This window comes from Dermacentor albipictus, chromosome 1, assembly GCF_038994185.2.
Source record: "Dermacentor albipictus isolate Rhodes 1998 colony chromosome 1, USDA_Dalb.pri_finalv2, whole genome shotgun sequence".
NCBI lineage: Eukaryota > Metazoa > Arthropoda > Arachnida > Ixodida > Ixodidae > Dermacentor > Dermacentor albipictus.
In genome coordinates this window covers 120998280-121013022 of record NC_091821.1, presented here as the reverse complement: position 1 = coordinate 121013022, position 14743 = coordinate 120998280, and the positions used below count along the sequence as shown (strand labels likewise).

The 14743-nt window shown below is 45.8% G+C and overlaps 2 protein-coding genes across 9 annotated transcripts in view; one reads left to right on the top strand and one right to left on the bottom strand.

The window, feature by feature from the left end:
* Positions 1-14743, bottom strand: part of LOC135904829 (uncharacterized) — an 809532-nt gene that overhangs the window by 561723 nt on the left and 233066 nt on the right. The gene's annotated exons all lie outside the window — the stretch shown is intronic.
* The window catches only part of LOC135904828 (protein scabrous-like), a 59441-nt gene that overhangs the window by 34716 nt on the left and 9982 nt on the right, over positions 1-14743 (top strand). The window contains exon 2 of the mRNA XM_065435813.1: positions 12916-12987. Within this exon, the coding sequence (XP_065291885.1) occupies positions 12916-12987 (72 nt within the window). The remainder of the gene's footprint in view (positions 1-12915; positions 12988-14743) is intronic.

Genomic DNA, 14743 nt, shown 5'->3' with positions numbered 1-14743 from the left:
CAGTTGTTTTTATTTTTATTAGCGTCACCTAAATTCGGTAACCACGGGGCCGCCTGAGTACGAACTAACGCAAGCCCTAAGGCGTAAACTTCACACGAAGCTTTCGTTGACTCCAACAAACGCAACAACGAAGAAACTGAAGACTCCGAATAGATTACTCCGACGCAGATTTGAAAGCAATGGATGCCAGAAAGCAGAAAGAGAAAACACACTTGAAATGGGTGAGATGTTTGAGGCGGGAACGAATAACACCAACAAAAGTGCGACAAAGCAAGGAAACAAGAGCGCAAGCAGAACAACACAGCAAACGAGGAGGCGGAGGCATGTAATCTATAATGCGTTTCCACGACTATGCAGCCGCCGCAGGCGGCGCTGCACCGCCAGCGTAAGACCCCACACAGCAGGCAAAGCAACCACGATGGATATCGAACCTCGCGCATGGGACATCGCGGACGGCCGTGAGGCCGGGGTGCACGCAAGTGCACGCACGTACTCCATGATCGACCTGAAGACAAACTGTGGCTTTGGGTGGCTAATGCTGCTGCACCGTCCCTCGCCATCGGGGGGAAGGGACAGTATAACGTGCAGCGACACGGCTCTCACTGAATGTACGGCTATTATGAACTCTGCACCGTTCGGAGCAAGCAGGCAGCGGGGCGATGTCACGTGTTCTGAACACAGGACGCCGAGAGTGCCGCACAGATGACGAATGCTAGCAGCGATTGTTCCAACATGGACAGCCTATTTCGCGCATTGGCATTACCAGGGAAGCGAACAAAAGCAAGTGCTGGCAGTGAATACAGGAATGTAACCATCATTCAGCGATCTCCAGCTAAAGGTTACACAGCTTACTGATTCTCACCGATTGAAAATAAAGTCAGAAAAAAAAGGTGTGAAAGAGCGGCATACAAAAATTCATAATAATGCAGATGAAACAAGGTAACCAAACAAACTATATTTCTGCTCCTGCATTAAATTACACTGAAAGCACGTTGTTACACGGAACGATATGGCCTAGCAACTTTCAACAAAACAAGCGTACAGCGTGCTTTGCACACTCGTTAGGTGTGTTCGTACTCTCCGAGGCATTGCAATGAAGCGTAGCCGGGAATCCACAGATAGGTGCCCGTCATCACTCGCGGCTCAAATGAACGCCATTGAGCCGCTCTTTGTTTGTTTGTGGATTCAATCGATTTTTTTTTAAAAGCGAAGGTTTCTTTGCCTCTTACCTCTCTGCCTTCCCTTGCTTCTCTCTCTCTCTCTTTCTCTCTCTCTGCCCACTTTGGGGTGCTGGCTGCTGCTGCCTTGGTCAGTAGGCAACTTAATTGGGCCACTGAGTATGTACGCTTGAGTATGCGCCCGAGTAGACAACGTAGGAGAGTGGTTATGTGCAAGTGGGCATGTGCAACTGGGTATGCGCCCATTCTTTGCCTACGTCCCAGAATGGGTATGTGTCACTGGATATGCGCTCGAATTGACAAGCACAATAACAGCAAAGAAGTGAAGCAGTCAGCAACAGAAAATTTAAGAAGTAGTCTACAGAGAAATGAAGCAGCGTAAGAAAAGGAGTGATGGCAACAGAACCCGAGCGTGCATTGAGCAAGCAGCATTGAGCTACAGAGAAGTTAAGAAGTAGGTTGCAGAGAAGTGTGCGAAATTACATCCCACTTGCGTCGTTTCGTACAAACACTTCAGTCTTCAGCGTTACGGTTGCACAACGTTTGCACCTTTAACATTTGCGCGAAATCAAAGAAAGCTCCACTATCCGCCGAAATGTTGTTTGTTCGTTTGTTTGTTTTTACTTAGCACATTACGAAATAGCAAGTGATCAAAGGCTACTGAAGTCCAGGATTATCCTGGATTCGAAGAGAGAAAGAAGATATTTAATCAGGAAAAAGCAGGCCAACTTGGTAGCAGTAAGAAAAAAAGCGAAAAAACTCAGGCAGTTGCTCGGTAACAAATATGAGACAAGCATAAGGCAAGCTTTCACAAACAATGAAAAACCTAATAAAGAACGACAGAGAATAAAAATCACCAATAACAAAGATCAGGTCACATTGCCTGAATTGTCAAAACTGAATAACAAGCGAGAAATAAGTGACAATAAAAAATGTAACCATGGTGGCAGGTATATGTAGAGCGCAAGGTTAACGAGGACACAGAAACAACGAAACACGAAGCACAAGCGTTAGTAACAAATTGTAGCATTGAAAATACTGCGGAAGAAGTAAATTACACGGGAAGCAAAAAATAAGCTAGACGTCTAACCAGTGAGAGGAACATCTATGCAGTCAAAGATAAACATGGCAGTGACATCAACGAGAGAACAAGCTGCATTTAGAAAGGGATACACCGCAACGAATCACATCCATGTCACGAACCAGGCAACTGACAAAAACGTTCGATTCAGTACAGGCATCGGTATTCACGGAGACATTGCGTGGTCAAGGAGTAGAAGAAGCATACGTGAATGTCTTAGTAAATATCTATAGAGACCCCACAGCAACAATAATTATTCACAGGAAAAACAGAAATATACTGCGGAGAAGAAAGGTGTCAGTCAAGTAGAAACGATCACTCTAATGTTATTCCTGGCATGCTTGCAAGTATTCAAATTGCTTGATGGGTAAGGGTTAGGGATAAAAATACGGGGATATGTTAGTAATCTGCGGTTTAAAAATAACATACGGCAGGCATTCTGGAAGCAGTGAAAAGGAGTTTATCGTCACCCAGAAAAAATATATGCATAAGATCAGTGCATTTTACCAGTCGTAAGCACTTGGGATAAAACTTGGAGGACAACAAAAAAAACTTGCGAAGAAATTAAGGGCCGCTCAACGTGCCATGGATTCGAAAATGGTAGGTGTAACCTTAACGGAGACGGCAGTGGACTAAAGAGCAAGCGGGTGTAACTGATAACGTAGTTAACATTAACAGGAAGAGCTGGGCTGGTCATGTGATGCGTAGAGCAGAAAACCCGTGGTCTGCTAGAGCAATAGAACGGGCGCCAACGGAAGTAAAGAGCAGCCAACGATGGCAGATAAATTTGTTGTCTGATAAGATTAAAAATTTTGCGCTCGTAGGATAGTCTACTGACGTAGGAGAGGTGTAATTAGAGGTCGCTGGGAGAGACCTTCTTCCTACAGTGTATATGAATTAGGATGATGATGATGACGGCACGAGCTAGGACATTTACAAGAAACAGGAATGAATGAAACATGCGCTCTATGGCTGACGCGATAAGTCGGATGCAAAAATTAGTATGACCTTAGACTTTAGAACGACTGAAAGTTGAGCAAATTGGTATTAGGGATTCAAGTTACTGAAAGGCAGGTATGCAAGCACGGACACAAGAAGGAACCAAAAGGCGCTTGTGTTGTCCTTCTCGTTCCCGCTTGTGTCCGCGTTTGCACGCCTGCCCTTTCAGTGGAAGCAAGTACGCAAAATCTTCGACGAAGACAAACCACACGTGGTCTAAGTGTAGCACGCGTGAAACAAGCAGATGTGAACCGCACAACTACGATCATAGCATCAAACAAAATACTTAGGATTGTTCAAGAGCACTAACAACGAGAACAAGCAAATCGGCACACATAAGCGCTAACTTGAACAAAGGATTTATTAGAAACAAGTGCGCATATTTATACGCATACATAACACGCTCACGGGGAAGCAAAGATCCCAAGAGCGCATGTTCAAAAAATATCGTTGTTGATATAGTAAGCGAAGGTGTGCTCACACACTTTGATTTCAACTGGCTAATTTTGCTACTTCAATTACCAGCTTAGTGAGTTCATCTATGTCACTCCAAAAGAAGCAACCAGCGTTGGCTGCACAGCGTCGCGCCCTCCCTGGAAGCTACCGTATGACTTTGAAAAACCGGAAGCAAGCGCCTACACACCTTTCGTCTATTAACAATTGGAGCGGCAAAGAAAGTCGACCGTGAGTCATAGCACAACGACGCAGAACTATTCGTAAGGTAGCTCTCCGTCTAGAACTCGACCTATTGTCGAATATTGACACCCTAAACGTTAAGATTTCATGCAACAGAGGGACTCGTGAGGTGAGAACCTGTACAAACAAGAATCTTCGGAAAGCGTGCGGAACCGGTTGGCTCGCCGCTGCACCACATCAACCCGTCGAGTGTCCAGGTGCAACGCCCGATATCATCGAGGACTTATCGGGGCGCCACCGCGCTACGCGTCCACGTGACTCTGCGTGCGTGCCCGATACATCCGGCGACGCAAAGCAGCTGGACGCGCGCCCTGCAGCCAGTTTCCACACGCGTGCGCCGCTGCCAGCTATCGCGGCCGGCAATCCGACGCGCGTGGATCTGGCATGTCGCGACAGGCCTGCAAGAATACAGCAGAACGTACAGCGTCGTGTGCCGGCGCGTCGACGCACTGGACGACGGCGGCGATCAAACGCGTGTAAATGGCTGAGAAGGTTTTCAAGCTGAGAAAGTAGGAAAGAATAAAGACAGCAAAAGCACGATGCGACCGGAGAAGGCGCGGTGCTGGCAGCGCTGCCGGTCCAAGCTTCGAAAACAATCCACAGACTCGGAAGAAGCCGGAAATGGATAAGGCGCAGCCGCGCTCCCGACCATTCCCCGCGTGCTTCCTGTCGGGACAACAGGCACGGCTCATACCCGCTTCCGCCGCTTCCCTTCAAGGGCGTTTCGTTTTCGGGAAGCTGCTACGCCGCTTCGAAGGGCAGCTTAGCCGGTGTGCAAGCGGAAGCTACTTCCTGAATGCGGAACTGTGTTCGCTGCTAGCGCGGATGTAGACACAAGGAGTTTGGCCTGGGGATGAAGGCGCACCGTGTTTTGTCCCCGTCCATCCGCGAAGGAATATCTGTCAGCAACGCGTGCTGCTGCAACAAAATATGCGGTTCCGTACGCGTTTGTCAGGATGGCAGTGCTAAAAGGAAGGTGCAGCAAGTTGTAGATACCGACGCTGTCAATATCGCGACCGGCGACAACAAGGCTAAATGCACTATAATCACTGCTATTCAACACAGTTCGTATAGGTTAGCTACGGACAGCATGCAGAAACCATTTGTCACCACCTGCAGTATGCACGTTTAAGCTCCATTCACGAATAATCTATATTCAGCAATGTAAGCTATAGGCACGATTATGCTGACGCTTCAGGCGTTGTATGTATCTTCACTGAAAAAGAAAAGAAGGAAGGCCCGCTAATTTCCATTACTGGTGAAGCTAAAACTACACTACACCAATGCGCAGAATGAAAAGGAACACGCTCAGAAACACAATGATTTGCATACGTCTGCTATAGTTACAACCAAGATTCACCGAATGATGTCGACTCGGCACCATCATCCTGTGTGTCGTCCGGCTGTGAGACGTACGCAACGAAAAGAACCCTCCCCGCACACACAAGTGTTTTATTTCGTCGCTGCTCTCATTGACTGCCTGTTATTTGATTTTTCTTATTCTCTCTGACGTTCTCATACGGAGTGCAAATGACAATACGAAGATAAATTAACATTACATACACACCGCTTCTTGCCAGCTAACATGCAAGAATGTGCTCGAAACAATCCTACACATACATAACTTCGTACTGTACCTTTGCGCCTTAAGAGTTCAAAGCGAAACGTTAACAAAGAGAAAGAGACACAGAGAGAGAGAGAGAGAAAAAAAAAAACATTACGATGACGGCAACAAACAACGGAAAACAAACAGGCCATAAAGCCCTTTTCCGAATATTTCTCTAACACCTTCCGGGTGTTTATCAGTTACAAAGTAATGCCAGGTTCTTGGCTTCGAACTAGTAGAACAGAAATTCTAGACATGTATTCTTTTCTGGTGAACCTCGAAAGAACAAACGGAAGAATAAAGGCCTTAATTACAACATGAGATATTATATCTCCGTTTTCTTATTTACTTATCTCATCCTTTAATACGCTGCATTGCCATGGCGACTCCTTAACATCTTGTTCTGAAGCTATCAAAAACCTTTGAGAGGATTACAAGGGAAAGCCACTAGATCTCCAGAAAACCGAAATAAAAAGAAAAGAACGAAATACAAAAAAGAAGGAAACAAGTTGTTAACAAGCTTACAAGAGGAATATAACGAGGAACACCAGGAGTGCTTGTATCCACTTTGTTAGTCGATAACTTCTTTTTTCACTTTCAACATCGCTAGTTTGACCCTATCGCTGCGCTAATTATCTCCTGCTGCCCGATTGAACAGACGGCTAATCACGTTAGCATTATACCTCAAAACTCCGCTCGGCGTTATTACGTTTCCTACTCGCCTTCGTTCTCACTCGCGCTTATAAAGCAATTATTCGGGTTCGCCCTTCATTCGATTATACAGCCCGCCTGCGCATCTTGTTACCAGCGTGGTCCGTCTCCACAAAAGGAGCTGAGGGTTATAACGCCGCAGCGAACGACAGGGTAAGAGGGGCGAGTAAAAAAAAAAGTAATAAGAAAGTATATACCTACGCGCAAACGTGCACGCGCGCTAACGTACATACACACACAGGGAAGGGGGGTAGTCTTTATCTTTTTTTTTTTTTATCTTGCACGCATACAGCTGTCGACAAAGCGCACTCGCTCACACGCATCCGCACTGCCACTCTCGTTAATCCATCCCGCGCCGATCGCGACTGAAGCGTGCGGCGCCGCCGCCATACATTTGAAGCTCCCAACAAATCCCACCGAGAAGAGGGTTAGAGGGTTGCGACAGCAGGGGCCGCAGGCAACGCGCGGGCCCGTCGGGGCACTCCCGCGCGGAAGCAGCACCACTGGAGAGCTCGAGCTGTTCAGTCGAGAGTGCCGAACAGGAAACGGTCTAACCAGAGCAAAACGAGACACCTCCCGTAGCGACAAAGGTGGGGACGACGCAGCTCGCCTCTGATCCCTTCGTCAAAGGTCGCGCACGCGGCGCTTGTGCGCCCCGAACCCCGCGCATGCAGCCGGCCCGCCCCATTCATCCCGGCGGGTGGGGTGGCGCGGGCAAAGGGCGTGGAAGACTGCCTGCCCGACGAAGAGCGCAGATGGCCCTGACATCCGTCACCCAAGTCTGCCCACGCGGAGTGTGCCACCCGCGAAAGGGCACACGTCACCTCACCAACTGACCATATTTGCTTCGAAAGTGAGTTTGCGCGCGCACGCGCGCCTAGAGAGAGGCAATACGGCGCCTTCTTCAGACCAGATGACATTGCACACAAACAGGCTACCGCAGACTCGATGCGCGTATGCAAAAGTGCTGCATGAAGACAAAGGCGAAAAATAAAGCCATACATCAGTGTAGGCTGTAGGTGCAATGCAGGAAATCCAAATGGACGGTCCACTGCAGTTTCCAACAAGGATAATTACCCTGCATTAAGAGGCATTATTATTATTATTATTATTATTATTATTATTATTATTATTATTATTATTATTATTATTATATGACCCAACCGAGTACTGAAAACTGGGCGCCCGACCGTGTTTCGTAGAAGCTTATGCTTTTTTTTTTGTTAAAGGTTTAACATTCATTCATGTCAAGCAAAACAACATACCTGTTCTTCATACACTGTTCCTATTACAACCGCAAACACGTCACATTCGTTCGTTCGTTCGGTCGATAGTAGGAAGAAAAAGTCATGGTGGGGTTCGAACCACTGCATTGCGTTCGTTCCATTGTTCTGCAGCTCGATGCACATGCGGCGGAAGAAATCATAGGGCGCGCCATTTTGTGCACGCTTCTCGCACTATAGCCTGTCGTTGCAAGCACTGTAATGGTATGGTGAAACGGCAAACTTATTTGAGTGCGCGGCCATATTTTTTCGTGTGATGAACAACAAACCTGAAAAACTTGTCAGAGGGAATGCCAGGGAATGAGCAACGTGCTGTCACGACATCGCATATGAGAGAAACGCATTGTGAAGGGCTTGTCTAAACACCTTTGTGAGGGGAAATGTGGGTTGCGCTCGGCTATCGCCTTCACAACTTGTTCATCTTCAGAAGCAGAATCTCACAGTTGTTTTTTAACGGGTGACTATACTTCCCTGTAATTAGGTACAACAACGTGTGATTATGGTTGCTATCTACTGTACGTGCGCCTTCATTTGCTATTTTTGTTGCGAATCGGTGTCAGACTTGAGTTCATAACAGTGTGCTGATTCATGAAACGTTGCACAAGTATGTAAATCTCGCACAGTTTCCAAATATAAACCACCCATCGAAACACAACGTGCCCCGAGAAGGAGTAGGTAAAAAAATAAACACCGCCATATTAAATCTTATAACGACATCACAAATCTACCATTTCACGTCAATATAAAAGCTGAAATGCCTTCATACACATTCGAAGTGTCCCCCGTACCGAAAATGCCCGAGCGGCTCTTTTAACCAATGTAAACCAATGCAAGGTGCTCAGTCGACTGAAGTGAAGCATATTACGCTGCAACACAGATTAGGAAAAGAAAACAAGCAAAATAAATCAGTACGAGCCATGGAAATATAAGCGAAAATTTCCTCTGCAACAACAAAGCGTCGCGACTGAAATAAATACGTCGAATCATCGTCTGTTACAATTCACGATCAATTAAAGAATTACAATTTGTGGTTTCACATGTCAAAGTCACGATATAATCATGAAGCACGCCGTAGTGGGGGACTCCGGATTAATTTTAACCACCTGGGGCTCTTTATCGTGCACCTAAACAGAAGTACACGAGCGATTTTGTGTCTCGCCCTCACCAGAATGAGGCCGCCGCGGCGGGGATCGAATCTGCCACCTCAAGCTTAGCGCGATCATGAGACTCGCTTTGCATATATGGCATTAGTGTAGGAATTCTCCGTCAATGGTGCGTGCATATGTCACGCTGCCAAACGTTATCATGGAACGACGGCCAATTTCACGCCTAGTCAGGTTTAACAAACAAACAAAAAAAAAAGCCACCCAACCAAGCCAAAGCAAAGATGCCTCGCCGCCGACTGCAGCCACATTGTTTTCCGCACCAGTCCGCTGCAGCTTGGGTAACTGCAGAAGCGCGCAACAGCGACTACGTGACACCTACGCTGCACATCTACGAAGCGTATACCGCCACGATTTTATAAACACGACGAGCAAAGTCTGTTGGACAAGCACGTACGAGCCTCGAGAGAATGGCAGCAGGAGGCAAAACCAGCACAGCACACCAGCTCGATCGCCAAAACAACCCCACATCAAAACGATTTTCTCGATCGTGCGAGCAGAACGTCGAGCCGGATCCAGTGTCATATGGGAAACAGCCGACGAGGCTGGACTTAAGTCGCCTTGCCATATTGCCCCCTTCGGCAACTCGACCCTATTGGTAGCAAGCGACGCGCCCGTTCTTCCTCCTGCGTGCATGCGGAGATCGTTCAGATGGCACGCTTGCCAAAGCACACAGTCAACGCAGTGACACAATTCGGCCATGCAATGCCCTTGTATGGCAGCACAATTTTTTACGCTTTTCTTTTGTTCCCTTAAGCGGTGTTCTGATCGCGTCGTCATTACAGCATGCCATACCTGTTTGTCGTGGAAGGAACCACCTAGCCCCGTTCTGAGAGGTTAGATAATTAATATCAATTAGGTTTTCGCATTTATTGGTAAATGTCGTAGCAGATTCCAATGTTAGAAATTCGGGTTATAGGCTAGATTTTAGAAATCTGCCATGCTAGAAACCACACTGCGGGATCAGAGTATGCGACCAGCAGAATTTTGAAGTGCGCTCCAGTGATGATTCGCACTTTTTCTGGTTTGAGTCTATGCTATTGAATCCGCATCTAAAGAGAAAGCTCCCTGTCTGTCTGCTTCACTGTTGACGATCTTCCATAGTAACGAATAAGGAAGAGACACTGCAGGCCAGGGTATCGAACCGAAGCTGAATCCAAAACCGAAAAAAGAACGTTATCTTTGCGCGAACCAGAACTGAACTGGAATATTGCATTTCTTTTTTTTTTTTTCACACCGGAACAAAACTGCGAATAAAAAATAATGGTTTTCGGTTCAGCTTGGCTGCCTTCCCTGGAGTTTTCATCCGTGCATTGTCTGCATTTGTAGATCAACCATGCTACCGAATTTTTGTAAATGCACACAAGTTTTCAATCATATTAGAAGCTGCAAAACTGTTATTGCGGTTTTCAATGTGGCGCGTCGGGAGGCAGGAATGCTTGTAATACACTAGAGGCCATTTCAAGTTCGTGACCGCCAAATAGTTATCTTTTGATGGGACACCTATATGTATGTATGTAATCGTTGAAGTAAAGAAACCCTCACTAGCTGAGCAGTCGCTTTTGAGCAAACTGGTATGTAAATTGAACTGGGTGCCATATGAGATGGGAGCTCCTAAGTTGAACCGTTCTATTAAGCGTTGCTTTTGCCTGCCTTTTAAAAGTTTACGTCCAAGTATTTGATTCTGAAGACAGTTTTCTTTTTTGACTTGCTTCAACATTTTCCTCGACAAATTCTACATTTGTGGGCGCCTGCTTTTGTGCTGCTGTTCCAGAGGCCACAAATAGTTACAAAAGATCACATTGTAGAAGCGCACCTCAGCAATTCATGATGACAGAGAAATCGTTTTTCTCTGTATCCCTGCATCGGATTTTATGAGGGTTGTTGCATTTAAAAAAGTTATAATCTACCTACTGTATGCAGCAGGTTTTTTTTTATCATTATTAAGGCCATCGCAATATCGCAAAATCTAAAAAAAAGGAAAAAAGGGAAACTGATGATTTAAGCTTACTGCTACTCTCTAACTTGGTAACAAAAAATTACATCAGAATTTTGTAAACTGCACCTACTGAGGCATTTAAAACTGATATATTATACATCGCTCTGAAATATAACATTAATTTGTGAGCATGGCTTTATCAAAAACCCCGTAAACAATGCAACAGTTTAACTTAAGCTGTAAAGACACTTGAAGTACTCTAACAGGTGCATTTTACAGAACTTCAATATCTGTTTCTTGGTGCTGAGTTAAGAAATCGTAAACATTGCTTTTCATTTTCTTTAATTAACGGCTGTTGACAACTATTGTTAAATATATTATAAATCAACATACTGCTTTCTACTCGTATATGGTCGTTAGACTTCAGATTTCACCCTCAAATGCAACAAATTTCATTGGAATCGGTCCAGCGGTAGTTTGTTTAATGAGCGCATTTCTTCATTTTACATGTATATGAATAAAGAAATCTGAGATGGCTCCGCGCTAAAGCTTCCTCTAAACGCTTGCATCCCGGGCCCGCTCCATATGCAGGCAAAAGCTTGTCTAAAACTCCATTAATGCACCACTGCGTAGCATATTACGCTATAGGATGGCATCCTTACTACAGTAAATGTTTCCTTTCCTGTCTTGTTATGAAAATACATAGTAGCGATTTTGCACGGAAGTAAGCAGTGGTTATGTTGTCCTCTTCATCCATGTATCTAAGCATCACTATACGTGCGGCTATAGTATGATGGGCAGATAAAGTGAGGCATGTTCCTAGCTGCAGGCAGACCTAGAATTAGCAGCCGTATAACTCTGCCCAACGGCCCCTTTTCAAGTACGATTTGTACTGCAGACGCTATACATGACCGACTACCAGTTGAAATCGCTACGCGAGATGGATGGAGAAGATCACACGAAGGGGCGGTTTCGGTCACTGCGCCAGCTGGGAGCCTGTGTTACGACCCATCTGTATGCATCGCCTAGTTTCTTTCGAAATGCCAAGGCCAGAGAGCATAGAAAGTGTTCTCGAAACAAATAGCCCTAAGTGCAAAATAACCATCGCCAGAGTGAATCTCCACTTCTCCACCCAGCGCCCATTACCTTATTATTTTGTTTTTACCTAACTATTACCGTTTATTACCTATTTATTGCACCTTCGAGCAAAGCAGGACGCCAAGCCCAAAATCACAGCAAAACTTTAGCGTTGTTCCAGCAGCGCTATTTCAGTTTGCGTCCGTGTGAGAATAAGAAACCTTGCGCGATGAGCGCAGAACTAACGATAGCAGAATTAAGGTGCCTATATGGGCCTGTTGGTATACATGCCATGCGTCTTCTAATTTGCTGCAGGCGAGGCACAACGACACGGACATAGAAGGCACATGAGACAACATACGCAACGGGCGTGTTAATCCAACTCGCATGTGTCTTCTGTGTCCGTGTCGTGTCGTTGTGCCTGCGCTACAAAAAAATTTGAATATAACGATCGGAAATGCGACACAGTGACCGAAACAAAAAAAAAACAAAAAAAGAAGAAGAAGAAAGACTGAACATCAAACATGTACCCCGTGTGCCCTAAAATAAACAAAAAAAAATCCCTCTGATGCACTTACTTAAGCTTGTGCAATGTGTTTTTTGCCCAGCACGTATTGATGTGGTTTCCTCTGCAACCTCAGAAAGCAGGTGTTTACGCGAAGTCACTTGACGGACATGACCCTCCAGAAATTTTATGAGTGAGTTACTGTGTCCGCGGTTTCGAAAGGCTACGTCAGCGCGACATGCACTGTGCCCCGAGCAACGCTCGAGCGGCGCGAGGAGACCGCATCGGCTGCCTGTGCACGCTCGCTTCATCGTGCCCGTCGCGCATGCTTGGACGTCGCGACGCGCTCTAGGCGATTCCGTACGCAACCACGTAAGTCGTGACGTGCGCGCTTTATCGCATAAATCTTTGATTTGCCGTCATAACAGCGCCCAGAGCGGCCAAACGGGGGGCACTTCATTAATTAGGGATTACGCGCCGCCGGTCGTTAGGGTGCGGCCGCCGATGGCGGCGCGTGGATCTGCATTCATCAGCGCGAGGCGACGCGCAGCCTAAGCCCCGGCGCGCAGTTCGCGCGCGTTGACTGCCGCACTGTGCACTAAGAGAAGGGGGAAACGGCATCGCACGAGCGTTATGTAATAAAGCGCATTATCTCTGTTTTCTCCTCACCCACACAGGTTTCGGAACTCGCCGAGGATTTCCGGAACCAGCGACTGGGCGGAACCAGAAAGCGCAACGACGACGACGAGGTAAGCCTGACAGCCGCCGTTCTTCCTTTAGGCATTTTGCATTTTAGCCTTTAGGCATATTGTCGCAAGCTTGGCAGAGTGAGCCATCCCTTCCATCTCGTCCGAGTGCTTTTTCACTCACAACTACGCGCCTGGCGCCTCCTTCGCAGCCTGTGCACCAAAATGTAAAGGGGCACTAAATAGAAACAATAAATCAGTTTAGACTGATAACGCATTATTTCAGAACTTAATTTTAGTTAATTTCGCGCTAAGAGGTCGTTTACCAGAATGAACAACTCAGACTGAACTTCATATAAGTTTTTTTTTATTATTTAGCGTCCAAACCACAGCGCCGGGACGTCAGTGTGACGTCATAGGTTTCAAAGTACTTTCTCGTGCAGTGAAAGTTTCGAAACTCGCTAAGTTCAGTCGTTGGCTCCTCTAGAACACAATCTAGTCCATCTTTACTTATAAGAAGTTAGCTGGGCCTAAGGCGACGCCGTCAAAATCCATGACGCCATGGCTGGCTGGTGCGGGGTATTCAGTGCCGCGGCGCCACCAGTCTTATTTTTGCATCTTTCCTGGCTTATCGAGCCTCCTCTCGTGGTAACAGTAGCTTCTCTTAGTATTCTCGAATGTTAATTTACTCGAGTGTTCCCTACAGGCAATACATACCAGAGAGAAAATTTTCTTCCTTAGTTTTGGTATTGATTATCAAGTTTTCTACTGTCTTCGGTCAACACTGAATGACAGGCATCAAGCGCCATGTGTTAGTTCAGACCAGGAACACATGATGAGGAAGAAGTTTTGCATGCGACTCGCTTTCTTTTAAAAGCATGGTCAGAGCATGGTCATATCTCTGGCGGCAGTGGTGTCACACGTGTGATATAAAGCAAAATAAATGTGCACCTATGGTTCACATATGGTGAGAGCTTTCAGTACAAATTCCAAACGAAGCCCTAGGTAGCCTGGGGGCAAGCCTACTTGCAGCTTTCTGTCTGATGTTTCACTGCTATTGCTAAAAAAGTTGGCGCAAATTATTTTTTCCTTTTCATTCATTATGCTTATTCTCTATGTGTTTTGTACATTCAGATAAGAATTTTTTTTCTGGTATTTATATGCGCCGTCAATAAAGGCTTAAAGAGCTACAGGCGGCATGAAAAACGAACGCAGCGCAATATGCTGTACTGCAGTTCAAGGAGAAGTTGCAGAAACTGTACCATACGCTTCTTGCATGAAAAGAAGATCCCACTTAGCGAGTATGAATGTTTAGAAACACATATAAGATATCTTAATTTGATTCTAAATTTGTCTAAAAAATTAAGGGCGTCACAGAGCAAGATTTGCTGATGCCGTGTAACAATAAGTTAGGTATGATGGTGTTTCTCATAAACAATAAGCACACTGCATGCTTATTTTGGCTGCAACCATGTGTGTCAGTTACAGCGATCATAAGAATGGAGTGAGCCAGTGCACCGAGACATCATGATGCACCCACCTTCTGGACACCTAAACCGAAACTGGCTCGTAGAAATAAGTACTATAGTAATTTATTTAGGGCATTCTTGCACTTGACTCTATTCCAAGGTTTAGAGTGTTCAGACCGTCATTTGACGCAAAAAAAAAAGACCATGTCAAAACTGTCACGTGAGAACAACGACCTGTGTTTTTTCTTTTAAAGATACTTAAAACATTTTTTGCATGTAAAACTGCTTTGCTCTTGCTCAAATTTCGCCCCAAGATTGCATATTATGGCCCGGATCATTCAACATAACCC